General features: G+C 39.7%; 1 protein-coding gene and 1 long non-coding RNA gene across 2 annotated transcripts; both read right to left on the bottom strand.

The window, feature by feature from the left end:
* Positions 1-8,531: 8,531 nt before the first annotated feature.
* Positions 8,532-9,191, bottom strand: LOC117213233. Its single transcript, XR_004488610.1, has 2 exons — positions 9,101-9,191; positions 8,532-8,997 (listed from the first exon to the last, which is right to left on the bottom strand). It is a non-coding gene; the product is annotated as an uncharacterized LOC117213233 (long non-coding RNA).
* A 4,311-nt stretch (positions 9,192-13,502) lies between these two features.
* LOC117213232 lies at positions 13,503-17,476 on the bottom strand. Its single transcript, XM_033458597.1, has 3 exons — positions 17,010-17,476; positions 15,573-16,790; positions 13,503-13,704 (listed from the first exon to the last, which is right to left on the bottom strand). Exons 1-3 carry the CDS (start codon positions 17,474-17,476, stop codon positions 13,503-13,505), a joined length of 1,887 nt encoding a protein of 628 aa, XP_033314488.1.
* Positions 17,477-20,859: the final 3,383 nt, after the last annotated feature.

Below are 20,859 nucleotides of genomic sequence, written 5' to 3'. Positions count from 1 at the left end.
TTATTGGTTGGATCCGTTAATCGCCCTCGTTTTGTTAATCCTTCCTTCCGTTTCGTAGTGCCGTGTGTTCGTTTGTGCATTCAAATCCTTATTCGCGTGTTTTGTATAGAATGGTTTTCTTGTTCTTGTTATGGCGCGTGCGGAGCGCGGGACGTGACAACTGGAAATGTAACGCACTACCGTTTAAGCGTCGAAACAAGCAAAATAGCTCGCAAATCGCGAAGATTTCGTCGATTTCGATGAAATCTAGCCGTCATTTCCTTCCCGTTGGAGATATTTCGACGTTTAAGCGCTCGTTGAACTCCATTTTACACTGCAAATGCAATGCACTACCGTTTAAGCGTCGAAACAAGCAAAATAGCTCACAAATCGCGAAGATTTCGTCGATTTCGATGAAATCTAGCCGTCATTTCCTTCCCGTTGGAGATATTTCGATGTTTAAGTGCTCGTTGAACTCCATTTTACACTGCAAACGCAATGCACCACCATTTAAGCGTCGAAACAAGCAAAATAGATCGCAAATCGCGATGATTTCGTCGATTTCGATGAAATCTAGCCGTCATTTCCTTCCCGTTAGAGATATTTCGACGTTTAAGCGCTCGCTGATGTCACGTCCAGCGCTCCGCACGAGCCGTAACAAGAACAAGAAAACCACTCTATACAAAACGCGCGAATAAGGATTTGAATGCACAAACTAACACACGGCGCTACGAAACTAAAGGAAGGATTAACAAAACGAGGGCGACTAATAGATCCAACCAATAAACAAAATACATATACACACAACTCTAAATAAACCTACCAATAACCGACTTGCAATTTGAAAAACTTATGGTTCAATATAATATAAATCCAACCAGTATAAAATAAAATAAATAGAACCAGCTAATGGATTGAACGAGTTACGAACCAAACAAATAAACCAGGAAATAAGAATAACTACAAAAGGAGAAATAATTGAAACGCCAGGAATACATGTATATATATATATATATTTTAATCAATCAACTTGGAGAGTTACATATAAGTATAAACATATATGCCAGACGTGTAATAAACTAGTAAATATTAGAGGCAGTGCTTCCAATACTATGCAACAAATACAATATTATCAATTTATGAAATATAAGTATATATGAAGTCAAAAACTAATAGTCTAACGAATACATAAAACATACAATATTGTATTATTAAAGAAATAAAGGTTACATTGTCAGAAATATATATATATGTGTGTGCATTAAATCAAATAGTAATGTAAGATATATACTTAAAACTAGCCTACATTCCGGTAAAGAGTTATAAAATAAGAACTACATTACTGTTTAGGAAATTCGAGGATTTGGGAATACAAATTATTGACTATATTTCCCACACAACAGTTATACATCTATATTACTCTCTGAAGAACGTCTTGCACGCACGCTGGTCGCCAACCGACTACCCTAGATTCTTCTAACATCTGGCAACAGTCTTTTGTCTCCACTAAGACCTTGACGCCCTCTAACCCTTACACACACACTCTCATGTACAGTGTAAATGTATCACTTCCCTAACAATTACGAAACATGCATGTCTATATATAAATATATAAATAATCCATATTCTAAACTAAACCACTAATAATAATCTACAAAAGAAATAGAACACACAACGCAACACTTAGGACTAAGCGACAACCTGGCGATGGGTCAAACGCTCAAAATAATTAACACCGCAACGACTTGAGGAATTGCGTACAGAAATTCTATCATCAAACACAAATATGTAAACACACATTAAACACACAATAATCTAGAAACAAAACCTTAATACTATGTTGTCACAATACAAGATATATATGTATATATGAAATCAAATAATTGACACATAACCTCAAATACACAACATTACATCTCTAAAGAATCTAAATGAAAATCACATTGCCAGAAGTATATACATATATACGTGTGCGTGTGCGTGTTCTATCTTATTAAATGAAGTTAATATAAAATAAATAATTAACATTTCATTTCGTATGAATACTACACTGCCAGAAGAAATATGCATATGAATACATATTTATATATATGTGTGTGTGTGTGTGTTTTATACTATCGAACACACTATAAAATAAACTACTCAAAACAATAAATAACGCTATCGAAGAATTAAAAAACATTAGTCATATTAATATGACACACAACATAAATATATATATATGTCGGAGATGAAAGGACACCGGAACCTTCGGATAGCCCCGCAACATTGCAATCTAAAGTCTACTATAACTGTAACTAAACTATTGTAGTTATTCAATCCGATTGTAATTGTTCGAGATTAGTGACGGTGAGCTTTGGCTCGAGGCGACAGTCTGTCGCCCAACGTAGCCGCGGTCAAGGGATGAACGCTTTGCCTAACAAAGGTATGGAGTAATTCTATAGCTCTCCTTAAAAGAAATATTCGTGGCGACACGCGACAGTAAACATTCCGACGGTTTCTGTCCAGTGGCTCGCCACACGCAGACCCTATTCTTCGAGTAAGATGATTGCCAGATGTCGATGCGTCTCCGCAGTACATGTTCGGCTAGCCCGAGGGCCCGTTATAAATCTTAAGGTTTAGTTAACTAAAGTCCTTCAAACAGACAAACAGTCTTTGTCCCAACTACGGGAAGATAGGGGAGACATATTTTTCAACGAGTGGCGTCTCCCACTAGCAACTTTCCCTCGAGGGCGGCTAACATCCTTTTCTAACCACCGATATGGAGATTGACCAATTAGCAACGCCAATTTCCCTTACTTTCTGAACGAAGGCTTTTCTCGACGAATCCGATGATCTAGTGTCCTTAGACACACCCCATTATAGTTTTCCTCTGTGGCATGATCGGGACGGGAAAGACATTCTTTCTCGCGATCTCATTGATGAAAGGAGTAACTCTTTACGACCAGTGAATATTACGCGTCCGACTTAGATTTTGTGAGTACGTTCATCTATCATCCCGTCGACTGCGGATTCGTTATTGAACCTAGGATCATTGTCATTAGTTTCTCGAGCACCTAACTACCGCGGTTACTTGTCCGGTTCTATAATAATCGTATTTGCACTAGTCAATGTCTTCTCTATTGCATAACGACAACGTGTAACCCAAACGAAGATTCGTTTCACGCCCCTAACCCTAATTCTAATGTAAACCCGACATATATATATATATATATATATATATATATATATATATATATATATGTATATATAATTAATTAAAAAGGGGGGAAATATAAAATTAAATATATTTAACAAACATAAAATAGATAACACATTTAAAAAATATATATGTATATATACATCGTACATAAAAAAAAATACATCTAAAAATAATAATAATAAGGAACCTCTGATGGAAATGCCTCCGCAAACATTGTCCGAACGTCGATCACCGAAGCCTAGGGGAACAACAAAAAAGGGAAAAACATTAAAATCCCAAAAACAACCATAATATGCGAATATCCAAACTTACGAAAAATAACTCAAAGAAGGAGGTCCTGGTTGTGGGAGAGCAGCGGAGTTGCGCGTGTTGCCCGAGCAAGCATCGAAGTGATAATGATGCTGCGGCCGCCAGCCCTTGCACGCGCCGAAGAAACACAGATAATTCCCACGGTACAGCACGTGGAAGTTTCTCGCGGAAAGGACTAGATCAGCATGGAATGCTTCGAGCCTCCTAGACGCTAGCTCAGCAGAAGCACAGGACTGATAGGAACTAAGTCGACGTATGGAACCCGCATTCTCTCACGTACGATTTCAAGAAATCCAAACTGCAACATCCCGATTCCCACGGAAGCATACCCCCAGTGGACCACCACCCCGTGGGGGATGGCATTATAAATAAGCGTAGCAACATAGAGCAGAGCGCTTTTTGATTATAATTTACGTACCATATTGTGCTCATTATTGTGATCTTTGTTATTTTAATTCTTTGTACTCATTTCTATCGTGCTTGTTATTACTTTCATATAGCATTTACTGTATTAATCAGATTAGTAAATTGTAAGGCGTGTATTTAGACAAGATAAATAAAGAAAATTGGAAATTAACTATATTCAAGTTCAAGTAAAAAAAAAAACCCAGAAGTAAAACACCAACGATCACCGGAGCAGGCGAAGTAATGGCACCCGACAGCACTTTTGTCCTCAAGGTAAGAAAATTAATTTTGAAAATTCCTTCTTCTCTGATAATTTCGTTGCACTCGAGAATCAAACTAGAACTTCCTATCATCGATCTCGTTTTATTTCCGTGAAGGGTTTTGAAGATAGAATCATTGTTTAAACTTTAAACAAGTCCTGCACAAGAGAGGATCGTTAGAATCATCTTCGATTATTAAATTCAAAAAGGCGAGAAAAATCGTGGCAATGAATCCATCGTAGCAAATGAATTGGAGAGCCTCGGTTCGACGAACCACTACAGCGAAATGAAGGAGAAGAAGAAGTCAAACGTAAAAAATAAATTTATATAAAACAACGAAAGACCCCACATTCTATCCAACTAGTGCGAACGCTAAAATATATATATCCAGCTAATAAAATATATCTATAATAACCTAAGCAATTCTACATTCAAATAAAAATCCGTTCAACGAGGACAATTATTTATTGTACCCAGCTTTAATCCTCTCCCGTGCCAGTATCCCTGCACATAGCAGGTTAGCCGAAAAGTGGAATTCGTTTGCCAGTTGTATTAAACGTCAGTTAACGCTACCCATTAAACGCAAAAAAAAATTTAACAATAAAAAGAAAATTTCTGAAATAGTCCTTAGACTATTTCTGGTGGCAGCAACTAACGTATTAATCAGAAATCTAAATCAATATTTCATACACAATAATATCATTTCAATATTTCTCTTCCGATTAAATTCAAACTCAAACAAAAAAAAAATTTCAGTAAAATTTAAATTTAGAATTTGATCGATTTAAACAAACAAATACGTAACAGATTAAATTTTTGGTGGCAGCGGTGGGATCCGCTTCACGGAGGATTAAAGTTGGTTTAAACGGTTCGATACGCTCCACAGAGGACTAAAGTTGTCACGCTTGTCGATAAAATTTATACCTAAGAAATAATGTCGACTAAATTAGAATCGTTGGACAAAGACATGATCTTGAAGTTATCGGAAAAACTTAAAGCATGGGATGCGAATTTTCGCGACATGAGTACAAAAATGAATAAATTACAAGACGATGTGCGTTCACTGAAAATAAGAAAGGAAATCAAGACACCCGTATCATCGCCGATAATTTCCCAAGCGACAATACCGATAGAAGTTAATCCCCAACCAATTAAGTTAAAAGATGCAATAGAGACAGTACCAGTGTTCGACGGACATCGACCCTCGGTATTTCGATTTTTAAGAGCATGCGAGCGCGCACGAAACATGGTTCCTAGGCATCAAGAATCTCAGTTAGTAAAATTATTAACGAATAAGCTTCGCGGACACGCGTTTCTCGCCGTAGAAGACACAGAAGTAATAAGTTTAAACGATTTCGGGAATAAATTAAAAGATATGTTCGTTCCGGGAAAAACGGTTAACGAATATAAAGGGGAATTAGCTACAATGTTTCAACGACCGGGAGAAGATATTTTGGACTACATAAATCGCGTCAGAGATCTCAGACTGGCAATAATGAACGGGGAAAGGTACGAGTACGGCACCGTATTTCAAGATAGGATAGATCGAGACACGAGGGAAGCTTTCGTTAAGGGGCTCCCAAACGAGGTGTATTTACGAGTAAAGATAGCAGGATACCAATCCTTGGACGATGCGTACCGCTAAGCCGTGAAAGCAACACGAGAATTAAAACAAGTGAACAATAGAATTCGATACCAACGTCCGACACCTTCGGATAATTATAACCAAAACAACGCTCATCCACCATACAATAGTATCTATACTGTAAACATCCGCCAGGACTGGAGATTTGTACCGCCGTCGCAGAAACATCTAAACAACCCGGGAATAGAAGAAAATGTCAGGAAAGAAACAAGAGCAATAACTTGGGAAGAAAAACGCATAAATAAATACCTCGATAGAGATCTAAATCAAAAGAGAGATGCTGATCATTTCAACCAATCAACTTTTCAATGCAAACACCATTCCGTTGCTGTGATAAGGGATAATGTCACGTTAAATAATAAAAGGACGCACGGTGCCATAGACAGGATCATGAGTGAGAAATTTTCTGAGTTACCAAACAAGATAAATAATATTAGTGCCAAAGAACTTTCAGACAAAGCAGAAACTAGGAAATTGAACGACGAGACGACAGGCAATGCTTATCCACTGCCTAACTTCACAGAGATATTGGACCCGCTGGGAAGTGCAAATCGCCTCTCCACGTTCAACTTGGCAAAGATACAAAAGCAAGACTCCACGAATTTCGTGAATGTCTCAACCATAATAGGAAAAGAGATAGCGAGTGTATCTCACTCAAAAACTTCTATAAAACCATCAGAAGGAAACTTTATCGAACTCAAAGCCAAATCATTAAATTGCAAGAAAGATCACACTATAGAAAATAAAAATATAGCTATCCCTAAATCCAAAACAGAATCTATAAGCAAAAAGGTTTGTAATAAAAATTCAAAGAATAATTCCAAATCTACCAAAAATATTCCTAAACATTCCATACAAATAAATAATAATTTAATTATAATAAGCACTTCCAGTGAAACTATTCATCCTGAAAAGGTAGAGAAAAATAAAGGTGTTGTGAATAAAGCAAATAAAGAAGGAAAAAGGGTAACTAAGGAAAAGGATTCTAAACATTTTCAAGCTGAAGAAACGCAAGTTCAACGAGCCCAAAGAAATCAAAAGGGAGAAAATAGGGAATCACCAGTTGAAGATATATATAAAAACTTGAATAAATACGCTAGCCATTGGATTATAATTGGATTAAAAATACTTTATTGGTTACTACATCTAATATTTGACGTAGGTAACATAGTAGGTAGTGCTGATCTTATGATTCCCCCAGGAAAATATAGATGGTATCACACTATACTATATACAAAATATTTTTGGGTTAACATGGCTGCGGTACTTTCAAAAATTTGTATTTTGAATGCTATTGGCAAGCAATTGGATAATTGGATCGGTGTCAGTAAACTTGCGTCTTGGCGTAAAATAAAAACTAAAATGAAGAAAGGGAAGAAAATAGTAATTGGATACATGGAAGTCATGAAGCCAATATTACAAAGTTTAGTAGCTTGCAAGGGAAACGAATATATAAACCCAAACGATTCCCCAAATACTCCAACTGCACGAATAGTCTCCCCAGATTTAAAAACTAAAACATATTTACTTTTAGACTCCGGATCAGAAATCAATATCATCAAGAAACCTGCCTTACCCGATTCAGCAACCATCAACGAGCAAGAATCAATTGAATTTCGAGGAATTTCGGCAAAGAATCTGGTCACACTAGGGCAGACAATAATACAGGTTGCGGGCCATTCAGTTACTTTTCATGTAGTTGATGAATCATTGCTGATCGATCAAAACGGAATCTTAGGATCCGAATTTTTGCAGGATGCAAAGCTCGTCTGCATTACGAGCAAAAACATATTAAATGGGGAAGTATTTACATCCCGTTCGATACAATAATTGTGCTGAAACGAAGTTCGGTACCACGTACAATAAATATTGCAAATCCGGAGGCAAACGAGGGATTTATTCCCAAAATTGAACAGATTAAGGGAGTCTATTTCGGAAACGCGGTTGTGAGAAACCATAAGAGACGGGGTTATCTAAAAGTAATTAATATCACATTGAGGGATTACGAATTTACCATACCTACAATGGTAATTAAAGAATTTATAATTCCCACTTCGCTCTCTCATATTACGTGCAACAATATTTCAGTATCTAAAGAAACAAGGTTCGACAAAATAATGGAATTGTTGCGACTGGAACATTTAAACATAGAAGAAAGAAGAAACGTTGAAGCACTAATACAGAAAAATCAAGACAGATTTCATCTTCCAGGCGAGACGCTGGAGGGAACAGATATATTGAAAAACGCACCAACACGTTCCAACGATTGATGAATTCAATATTATCAGGATTACAAGGAATATCAATCACACCGACCATTATAGTAAAGCAACTACCAACAGTCACTACATCCGCTCCGAACGAGCTCAGGGATGCGATCAGTCAAATTTCCTTCGGAAATTTGAACCCCGAGAGGGGGGGTGTCACGTCCCGCGCTACGCACGTGCCGTACCGAAAAACGGAAAAACGCAATATATAAATAACGCGAGCGACAATTCGAATATCCAAAACGAACACACGATACAACGAAAATGGAAATTGTTTAAATAAAAGTTTAATTAAATGTAGTCATATATAGAGAATTAGTATACGAGGGCAAATAAGAGATAATAAAGTTAAAATAGGTACTCTAACGAAATGGTAAATATAAAGAGTACAACATAACCTATAATTTCATAATTCGACTAAGGATAAACTATGAAGAACCAATTAACCAAAAGTGACTCGCAAATTAATTAATAAATCACGACATAATACTATATTCAATCAGGATAACCTACAATTCGACAATTTAATCAAATCTCGTAATAACTTTATGAATAATTCAAAGGAAAGGAAAAAGGAATGGAACGATAGGAATACACACCTTTATAACAAACAGGAAATATCAAGCAATTTAATATACAGCAAATATGGACATACAAAACCACAATAAACAAAATATATCTTATATACAACTAGATATAAAATATATAAAACACCTAGGCATATTAACACACTTCAATAAACCAGGCACTATTGTCAGAATCCACACACGAAACGTCAAGATTAAAGTAAAAGGGATTCCACGAACAATCCACTCGAACAAGTTAAAACTAACACAATCGAAACAGACCACAAGAACGATTTCAAGAGACAACGGAGTGCGGTAGTATATGGAACAACACTGCTTGTCGAATACTGCAGATAGTGGTAACCTAAAGGGAAAAAGGAAAATTACTATGCGTGCTCTAACTATTACTTAAATATAAAATGTGTAATTCAATAAAATAATTACAAAACAGTGGAAGTGGAAAATACCTCGTGAACAATTACTCATCGTAGAAGGAAGTGTATGTGCGAAGACAGGTTATGTGTCCATATCCGTAGAACATAATCTACGACGGCCAGCTGAAACAAATGTAGGAATTAACTTTAATTGTTCCGATACAAAACATAATACTACTAAATGTTTATAACAATATTGTGCCTGAACCAAAGGAAGTGTGACACTGCTTATCGAATCATGCAGGTAGTACAAACCTAAAAGGAAAAAGAAAATTATTATGTGCGTTCTAACCATTAATTATAAAATGTGTCATTCAATAAAATAATTACGAAACAGTGGAAGTGGAAAGTACCTCGTGAACAATTACTCATCGTAGAAGGAAGTGTATATGCGAAGTCAGGTTATGTGTCCATATCCATAGAACACAAGGTATGACAGCCAACTGAAACAAATGGAAGAATTAACTTCAATTGTTTCAATACAAAACATAATATTACTAAATGTTTATAACAATATTGTGCCTAACTCAAAGGAAGTGTGACAGTGCTTATCGAATCATGCAGATAGTAGAAACGTAAAAGAAAAAGGAATATTATTATGTTCTAACCATCATTTAAATACACAATATGTTAATTCAATAAAATAATTAAAAGCAGTGAAAGTTAAAAGTACCTAGTGCACAATTAATCATAATAGAAGAAAACGTACATGCAGGAATTTCGCAGAAACAAACTGTTGACCCACTCCGTAGAACATAGTATACGACTGTCAGCAGAAACGAATAAATAAACTAACTTCAATTGCCTTAATATATATGGAAGAAAATAATACTATTAAAAATTTACAATTATATTTCAATTAAACTAAACGAAGCACAACAATCAATAATTGATGCTCGACAACAAACTTACAGTTCGCTAATGGAAAATAAAACCGAAAAAATCAAGAAAGTTAATGACATTATAACGAAATAACTCAGCGTTGACACAGCGGTCTTTAATAAGAAGAAATAAAATCAGTTAATAAGTGCAGGAAGAGTTAAGAAATAACTAAGATAGGTTAAGTGAGTGACAACGATAATTTACTACTCACATCGAAGAAGTTTATACAAGGGTCAACGCAGTGATGAGAAACCAACTACCAAATTGGAGTAAATGTGTACGAAGAATCGCAGTCGATACTACTGGAATGACCAAGAAGATGTGAGAAAATTGGAAAGTTAAAAATTAGTGACATTATAACAAACGATTCAACACCGACGGAATGGTCTTAGCAAACAAGAAAAGGTATCTTACAAGTTAACGAGGTTTGTATGCAACCAATCATCCTTAAAGGAAATGTGCATGCAGGAACTCCACGAGAATTGGCTACGGATCCAACTTTGCAAAACATAATATACGACGGTATGAAGATATCGAAGGTAATAAATACCGAGGTAACCAATCATAACCTAAAAAGGGGAAGAATGTTGTAAACCATCTTGGAATAGAAATTGATAATAATAAGAAGCTCGTTACTCACATCGGAAGATATACATTAAAGCCAACGCAGTTACAAGAAGCCTACTACCAATCTCAAGTGAATACTTATGGAATACTGAACCAGATACTACCGAAACAGTCAAGGCAGCAACAAGAAACTGGAAAACCAAGGAAATATTCCGACATTATAACAAAACAATTCGATGTTAGCGAAGCGGTCTTAGCGACCAAGATAGTGGACGGACTATTTTACTATATAGATATTTACAAAATATAGTGTTTTATATATATGTCGGAGATAAGAGAACACCGGTGCCTTCCCTCTGAAACCTCGGGAAAATCCATAAAAACATTGTAATTAAAATCTACAGTTGTAATTAAACGATTTGCCGTCATTCTACCCAATTGTACTTGTTTGAGACTTGTGACAATGAGCTTGGGCTCAAGGCGACAATTAGTCGCCGAACGTAGCCGCGGTCAACGGGACGAACTCTCCATCTAACAAAGGCATTGAGTAACCCTATAGCTCTCCTTTTAAGAAAGATTTGTAGCGACACGTGACAGTAAACATTGCAACGGTTTCTGTCCCGTAGCTCGCCACACGCAGATCCTATTCTCCGGGCAGGATGTTTACCAGATGCCGACGCGTCTCCGCAGTACGTGATCGGCTAGCCCGAGGACCGTTATAAACACTAATATCTAGTTACCTAAAATCCTTCAACAGATACACAGTCTTTGTCCCAGTTACAAGAAGACAGGAGAGACCTATTTTTCCACGAACGACGTCTCCCACTAGCAACCTTCCCGCAAGGGCGGCTAGCATCCTTTTCTAACTACCGATATGGAGATTGGCCAATTAGCAGCAACGTCAATTTCCCTTACTTTCCGAACGTAGGATATCCCCGACGAATCCGATGACCTCGTGTCCTTAGACACACCCCGTCATGGTTTTCCTCTGAGGTATCACCGGGACGGAAAGTCATTCTCTCTTGCGGTCTCATCGACAAAAAGATTAACGCCTTACGGTCAGCGAATATTAACACAGAATCCGACTTAGATTTTTGCGAGTGCGTACGACTACCGTCCCGTTGTCCGCGGATTCGTTATTGAACCTAGGATCATTGTCATTAGTTTCTCGAGTATCTAATTACCACGGTTACTTGTCCGGTTCTATGGTAATCGTACTTGCACTAGCCAATGCTCTATTGCATAACGACGACGTGTAATCCAAACGAAGATTCGCTTCACGCCCCTAACCCTAATTCTAATGTAAACCCGACATATATATATATATGTCGGAGAAGCAGTGGGGATAGGGTTGTCGGTGTTTGAGGAGTCTTCATTGAAGGTAGCCATCGTTGCGGTGTAGCGAAGATACGATTTATTGACACAGGTATGAATAACGCAGGTTTGACAATCTATCACGGCGGTGAGACGTCCGCGACACTAGTGACAGTGATCTCAGGTTCAATAACGAATCCGCGGTCAACGGGATGACAGATAGGCGTTCTCGCTGAATCTAAGTCTGACTCGTAAACGATAATTGCTGAGCGTAAAGACGTTACTCTTTAGTCGACGAGAGCGCGTCAAAGAATGCGCGTCCCGTCCCGATGATTCCACAGAGGAAAACTATACTGGGGTGTGTCTAAGGACACGAGATCATCGGATTCGTCCAGGAAAGCCTTCGTTTAGGAAGTAAGGGAAATTGACGTTGCTGCTAATTGGTCAATCTCCATATCGGTGGTTAGAAAAAGATGCTAGCCGCCCTCGAGGGAAAGTTGCTAGTGGGAGACGCCGTTCGTTGAAAAATATGTCTCCCCTATCTTCCCGTAGTTGGGACAAAGACTGTTTGTCTGTTTGAAGGACTTTAGTTAACTAAACCTTAAGATTTATTACGGGCCCTCGGGCTAGCCGAACATGTACTGCGGAGACGCATCGACATCTGGCAATCATCTTACTCGAAGAATAGGGTCTGCGTGTGGCGAGCCACGGGACAGAAACCGTTGGAATGTTTACTGTCGCGTGTCGCCACGAATATTTCTTTTAAGGAGAGCTATAGAATTATTCCATATGTTTGTTGGGCAAAGCGTTCATCCCTTGACCGCGGCTACGTTGGGCGACAGACTGTCGCCTCGAGCCAAAGCTCACCGTCACTAATCTCGAACAATTACAATCGGATTGAATAACTACAATAGTTTAGTTACAGTTATAGTAGACTTTAGATTGCAATGTTGCAGGGCTATCCGAAGGTTCCGGTGTCCTTTCATCTCCGACACGGCCATCCTGACTATCACACGTCCTCGTGTGTGGCTAAAATATCGTGTTTTCTTACATTAGCTTCGATGCAACTGACATTATTTACAATTTAACTAAGTGTCCAAGAAAGTCAAGGGTCCATTTCAACAACGAGGTTTTGTTCGGCGGTTTGACATGCAAGGAAATGAAAGAGGGCTCGAATTAGTAGCGCTATAATTTGTGTTTAAAGAGCTAGTTGCGTTCTGTGAGTTACCAGTCAGACCGTAATGACACGGCAGATCATTTCGATTTCGTACACCGAAGAGTCTCAGTTTGTTGGATCATGTTACTGCGTTGGGTGTATCACTGTGGGTATGTTACAGATGTATGAGGCATCACAGTGGATATATTACGTATGTGCAAAACGTCACTGTGGATATATTACAGATGTATGAGACATCACAGTGGATATATTGCGTATGTGCAAAACGTCACTGTGGATATATTACAGATATATGAGACATCACAGTGGATATATTGCGTATGTGCAAAACGTCACTGTGGATATATTACAGATATATGAGACATCACAGTGGATATATTGTGTATGTGCAAAACGTCACTGTGGATATATTACAGATATATGAGACATCACAGTGGATATATTGCGTATATGCAAAACGTCACTGTGGATATATACTACAACTACAACGCAGTGTTAGTGATCCTCTGAGGTCGGTGTACTTGCATCGATATTATCACCGTCGTCGTCATCACCGCAGACGTCCAACTCAGCAGGGACGCAGCCTTCCGGCATCTTTCTCAGTCTGTCGTGTCTGTCCTTATATGATCGTTTTCCGTCTAGAGTTTTTAAGGTATACCTATCTCCTTCCAAAATCTCTGCTATCTCGAACGGACCCCTGAATTTCGGATCTAACTTCGTCTGGTTCCTTTCCTCGTTTTTGCGTAACACGAAATCGCCAAGGTTGAACCTAGTTATTTTAGCTTTGTTTTCATCGAACTTATCTTTATCGTATTTGGCGCTTGCTTCTATATTCTTTATCGCCTGCTGTCTTACATGGGAGATATTTACTTCTCTTTCTTCGATATTGTCGGGTAGGGATAAGCCGTAGGGTCTCGCTGTTCTACCGATTAGTAGTTCCAACGGGCTTGACTTAGTCACGCGGTTGGTGGTACAATTTAAGGCCAGTTGTATTTCCCCGATCGCGTCTTGCCAGGACCGCCCAGTGGTTTCTATTGTTGTGAACATGTTTTTTAGCGTACTCATAACACGCTCTACCTGTCCGTTGGCCCTACTAGCTCCGGTCGCAATTAAATGGAGTTTAATGTATTTATCTTGACAAAAGTCTCGAAATTCTTTGCCCGTAAAACATCTTCCCTGATCCGCTATTACCCGGCAGGGACTGCCGAACAAAAATATAGCGGACTTAAGCGCTTTAATGGTGTTAATGGAGTCTATCTTACGGGTATGATGCAAGTATACGAACTTGGTGAAGGCGTCGACCAACACAATGACGTATTCCTTCCGCTTAGTTTGCCCGTTATGTCCATATGAACCGTGTGCCAAGGTATGCTGGTCTTAGGTATGGGGTGTAATTCGGCTTGTACTCGACCCGAACTTGCCTTTGAAACTCGACAAGCATGACAGTTCTCTACGAATTTGCGAACATACTTCGCCATTCCTTCGAACCAATAATACTCGTACAGTTTCTCAAGCGTTTTATCCCAACCTAAGTGCATAATGGACTGGTGCACATGGTTAATAACAGACCACCTAAACCCTCTCGGCACGATGGGCAGGCAGAGAGTCCTACCTTTTCTCTGTATTTTACGATGAAGAGTGCTGGACCGTAACTCATACGTATTCGCGACGTCTTCCGCGAGCTCTTCGTTCTGTAATTTATTGACGATCTCAGAAATTTGTGGGTCGCGACGTTGTTCCGCTAGTAGCCAATCGTCGGAGATTTCGGTTAGGTTAATTTCTTTCTCTGCAATTTTGCTGAACGTACCGAGATCTAAGTCTACGGGATTTCGCGAAAAGAAATCTACGTGGGTCATTCGTTTACCCTCCCGGTACATAATGTCAAACGTAAAAGTTTGCAGGTAAGCCCACCACCTGTAAACCCTGTCGTTCAAGTGTACCTTATTGCGGGATGCTTTCAGGGAGTTGCAGTCGGTGACAACAAGAAATTCTCGTCCGTGTAAGTAATGACGGTAGTGCTTGACGGCGTTTACAACTGCTAGCGTTTCCAATTCGTAGGAATGATACCTAGATTCTGCAGGGCTAGTTCTTTTGCTGTAATATTCCACTACTCGATTTTTACCTTCAACCCTGTGCATTAAAATGGCCCCATATCCTTCCGAGCTAGCATCCGTATGTAGTTCTATTGGGTAATTGGGGTCAAATATCATTAGCACCGGCGCGTCAGTCAGGACGGAAATTACCTTTTGTCTTATCTGTTCGTGCCGGTCCGTCCAAGGTATATTCTTGTTACTCGAGGTGAGTGCGTACAGGGGTTTCATTACTTGTGAGAATTTGGGAATGAAGTTTCGGAAGTAAGAGGCCAAACCTATGAATTGTCTGAGTTGTGTGACGGTCGACGGTGCAGGTAAAGAACTCAAGGCTTGTATTTTACCCGGGTTTGGACGGACTTCTCCGTTACGAATTACATATCCCAAATAGAGTACCGATGTCTTTAAAAAGGAACATTTTGCAAAGTTAAAGGAGAATCCGGCTTTCACGAGGGTATCTAATACGGTATTCAACCTTTCTAGGGCTTGATCTACTGAGTCGGCGATAATTAGGACGTCGTCCAAGTAAACAACAACGAACGAATACGCGAGGTCGCCTAAGGCGTTGAGAATGGCCCTCTGAAAAACGGATGGTGCATTTTTCAATCCGAAAGGCATAGTTACGTACTCGTATTGCCCGTCGGGTGTAACGAACGCCGTATATTCCGTCGAATTGGGATGAATGGGGATTTGGTGGAACCCGCTGGCCATGTCTAGGCTAATGAAGTATCTCGCCTTCTGCAATCTCGCGATTTGATCCGCGATAAGGGGTAGGGGATACCGGTCCGCGACCGTATTTTTATTCAATGCTCGAAAGTCTACACACAGTCTATCCGAACCGTCCTTTTTCTTCACGAGTAGTATAGGGTTCGCGAACGGTGGGTTACTAGGCCTTACAATCTTCGCTTTGATCCACTCGTCTATTCTTTCACGCACTATCCTCCGCTCTTCTTCGCTAAGTCTGTAAGGACTTCTTTGCACGGTGACATTAGGATCGATTAACCGTATTTCTAACTGCCCCGTGCTTACGCGGGCACGTGGGAAGCCCGTAATGAATGAATCTTTGAATTTCTCGAGAACAGAAATTAACCGACTTTTATCGTTACCGATCACGTCAGTATCGGCCGCGTTAATATCGATCTCGTCTTCGGGGGTTTTACTACAGGTGTTGACCACCTTTGTTCTACAAATATCGACGCTATTTCGTGTAATGTATACGTCGAAACCCTGGCTTAAAATCTCGCGACCAACCATGATATCGTAATTCAGATAAGTATCGGCAAGAACATGGAAGGTTATCTCCAATGTAAGACCGTTTATGCATACCGTGGACAAGATCTGGGACGTACTCTTAACACGGGTGTTTCCTATTCCTCGCATTACTACTAGCTCAGTCGTCCTCTTACCGGAGAATTTCGAGGCAGCCGACTCTCTAATTAATGAGCACTCGGCTCCGGAATCGAAGTAAAATGGGAACGACTCACCCAGATGACTTAGGGTACCAGCTGGGGACTCCACCGCGCAGCAGTTGAATACACGTTCATTCTTGGCCTTTTTGTCCCGTCGTAGCGGGCAGTCAGGTGCGATATGGCCCTCCGCCTGACACTTAAAGCAAACCACCTGAGGCGATGCGTCCGGTCGCCTTCCTCCCTGGCGTTGTGAACTCCTCTGCTGTTGCTCACGCTTCCTCGTCCTACAATCCGCGAGTTTATGTCCTGGTTTGCCACAGTCAAGGCATCTCGGGAGGCGGGCCGACGAGTGGCGTCGTTTTGCTTCAGGTTCCGCCGATGGATTATTTGGCGAAGGTACTGGCCTCTTCTTCGCGTGAGAGAAGATTCTCATTTCCCTCTAGAATTGCTCTAGGGTCCGAATATCGTCCCCGAATGCTATTCTTTCGAAACGCTGGTCATACCAGATCAGTCGCAGAAGGATAATGGCGTTGATCAGCTCGACATTGGATAGATTTCCCCATTTCGCCGACAGAAGGGAGTGGAGGCGATTTCCGAAAGTCCCAGCGGTTTCGTCCTCCAGAGGTGATTCGTCGAGCACCCTGATTAGCACCGAGGTTGCCGTCTCCGTGCCTCCGTAGCGAGCAAGAAAAAGTTCCCTAAACTTTGTCCAAGTAAGACCGTTGACCGGGACATGCGTAAGCCACTCTGCCGCGGTACCCTCTAAAGCACGACTTATAGCAATATATAACTCGTAGTCTCGTAGGGACACTTTGTCCATAACCGCACTAACAGCCGCGCACCACGAAGCTGGGCTGGTGCCCGCGTTCCCGGGGTTGAAACGGGGTAGCGCTACACTCATCGTCTCCGTACTCGGCCTTTGCGTCAGTGTCCGAATTAGCTCTTCCATGGCGTTGATCCGTCCTTGCATCTCCTGAATCCGTGCGGATCCCACTTCTGATGTCGGAGAAGCAGTGGGGATAGGGTTGTCGGTGTTTGAGGAGTCTTCATTGAAGGTAGCCATCGTTGCGGTGTAGCGAAGATACGATTTATTGACACAAGTATGAATAACGCAGGTTTGACAATCTATCACGGCGGTGAGACGTCCGCGACACTAGTGACAGTGATCTCAGGTTCAATAACGAATCCGCGGTCAACGGGATGACAGATAGGCGTTCTCGCTGAATCTAAGTCTGACTCGATACGAGTAAACGATAATTGCTGAGCGTAAAGACGTTACTCTTTAGTCGACGGGAGCGCGTCAAAGAATGCGCGTCCCGTCCCGATGATTCCACAGAGGAAAACTATACTGGGGTGTGTCTAAGGACACGAGATCATCGGATTCGTCGAGGAAAGCCTTCGTTTAGGAAGTAAGGGAAATTGACGTTGCTGCTAATTGGTCAATCTCCATATCGGTGGTTAGAAAAAGATGCTAGCCGCCCTCGAGGGAAAGTTGCTAGTGGGAGACGCCGTTCGTTGAAAAATATGTCTCCCCTTTCTTCCCGTAGTTGGGACAAAGACCGTTTGTCTGTTTGAAGGACTTTAGTTGACTAAACCTTAATATTTATAACGGGCCCTCGAGCTAGCCGAACATGTACTGCGGAGACGCATCGACATCTGGCAATGATCTTACTCGAAGAATAGGGTCTGCGTGTGGTGATCCACGGGACAGAAACCGTTGGAATGTTTACTGTCGCGTGTCGCCACGAATATTTCTTTTAAGGAGAGCTTAGAATTACTCCATACCTTTGTTAGACAAAGCGTTCATCCCTTGGCCGCGGCTACGTTGGGCGACAGACTGTCGCCTCGAGCGAAAGCTCACTATCACTAATCTCGAACAATTACAATCGGATTGAACAACTACAATTGTTTAATTACAGCTATAGTAGACTCTAGGTTACAATGTTGCGGGATTATCCAAAATTCCAAAAGCTCCGGTGTTCTTTCATCTCCGACATATATGATAATAGAGTTTATTATGCAGATCTAACAGAGTAACGGTACAAAATGTTACAGAATGATTCAAAGTATTACAAGAGTCTGCGTCAAAATATTTTAACAGATTGATTCGAGCGCTTATTTTGGGGGGTTTTTATATCGTGCTTTCTGTACTGTGTGACACTATCGTGGGGTTTTAGTCGGTAAGTCCGACACTACCCCGACAGTGTCCATGAGGATCTCCCCACGAAAAAAAAGTTCAAGGCTTGAATATTTTTAGAAAAATAATAATTTCACTGATCTTAGTATTAATTTCAGTGATTTCAGTAAAAATAAATGTAATTTTCAGTATTACTAACAATTTGTTTTATCCTCTTCCTACCACATTTTGAAATACAAATTTTTAAACCTAAAGTTCAATCTAACAATGAAGGTCATCATCGAGGTTGATACATGTTCCAGTTTCGAATATACATCAAAAGAAGTATTTCCTTTCTTAAGTTGAGGTCACAATAAGCATCTTCAATCAGCATTTTATTCTTTTGTCTTAATGGTGAAAACAAGTGATCGAAGAGATAGTACGCATCAAAATATAATACAATATGCTCAAATATACTACACAACCTGCTACAATATACTGCAAGAGTAATTGAGACCGAACACGGAAGACCAGGAACGATAGCGTCATAAGCAGCTTGTTCCTTTTTGTTCTTTATTTGGAGTTTTAGATTTCTTCCCTTACAATAATTAGCTCTTTGTGATCTATCTGTTTCCTCTCCTTTTTCCATCTACTTAGGGACTCATTTTTTGGAATCCACGGACACAGTACGTAATTGATCTTCATCGAGCAATCTTGTCAATACGCATCGTCATTTGCCACTCCCTCATTTGAAGAGATTTGATGATAGTATTCCTATTACGGCATGTATATATTTCATGATATGGAGCAATATCATATGATGGTAATAAAAAGATACATCGAGTTCAGCAGATGTTCATATAGATCAAATTTTTGATATACAAATTTACTATAGTGTTCCAGTGCGACATATGATCAAGTAATTTCACAAAACGTCCTGAGTTAAAAATTTGGCAGGAGTCCCATTTCAGGAATAGGTTATTCAGAACAATAAACTCCATACATTTTAAGGCAGTTCATATGAGATGGTTGTCCCAATAGATTCAAATGCCAATAAGAACATTTTACAGGACTTTCAAATGCAAGTCGAAAATGCATTCATAAGCGGTTGCAATTTTTGCACAGCGATGATTGATTTTAGTCTCCTGTGCAAGCACTAAATATGTTTTCACTTGAAACATTTTTGACTTCAGGTGTTCTCAGGTTTTTCTTTGCATATTATCTATAGACAGTCTTGAGTGCAGTAACGTTGGTTTGAAAATTTTGGGTGGATGAGAAACGTAATCGTTGACAATACATCTGTTCAGTTGGAATGTACTTGTTAAGATATAATAAATTAATTGCTTTATTTGCAGTCAACATCCATACATATATATTATACTCTGAAGACATCGATAACCTTCTAACATGCACGCTTGTTGTCAAACAGACTATTCTAGATTCTAACAGCTACCAATAGTCTTTTGTCTCAACTAAGACCTGGGCGTCCTCTGACGCTTACACACACATTCTCATGTACAGTGTAAATGTATCATCTATCTAACAGTACTACCGCACTGATACATTGTATTAATTATATTGTCACCTATACCGTGACTATAGCCAGTTTTCAATGGTACGATGAGTATTGTAACTCGTACAAGGATGACTGCAACGACATAAAAGAGGAAATGACGGAGTGCGTTTTCTGCAGTCAAAGTAGTGAAACTTTGTGCTCCTGTTTAGCAACTGGAGGTCAAGTTACGCAAATTGCATTTTTCTGTACAAGAAAATGCAAATACGTCTGTAGTAAATGCCGCATATTTATCGAAAAGTAGGTTGTTCATAAGATTTTCAATTTTCAAATATTTTTGAGGTGTTCATTAGTTCTCTTCAAGAAGTTTTTGCATCTTACAACCTTTTCCATCGATTGCGACCTCACTGCGTATAGGTTTCTTTGTATTACATAAGCAAATGTTTCATTTGTTCGTTTATCCAAATTGAAACTTGATATTATGTTATATTATTGTTGCTATATTACATTGCACAATCCTTGTATTAAGAGAAACAAGTTAAAATTCTGGATATAGTTTCCTTACAGATAAAGCATGATTCTACATTCGAAGTATACAAATATATTCGTTTGTGAAATAAGGAGGATCTCGTCTTCGTGATTAGAAAATTGATGTACTGCATCGCATATCTGACAAAAATAATTCGGTCCATTTCCTTAAGTAAAGTTGTTACAAAACTGTGTG

The sequence above is a fragment of the Bombus bifarius genome, unplaced genomic scaffold, assembly GCF_011952205.1.
Source record: "Bombus bifarius isolate JDL3187 unplaced genomic scaffold, Bbif_JDL3187 scf7180000008538_frag, whole genome shotgun sequence".
Lineage (NCBI taxonomy): Eukaryota > Metazoa > Arthropoda > Insecta > Hymenoptera > Apidae > Bombus > Bombus bifarius.
Note: the sequence above shows the minus strand (reverse complement) of the source record. Positions and strands in the feature narration are given on the sequence as shown.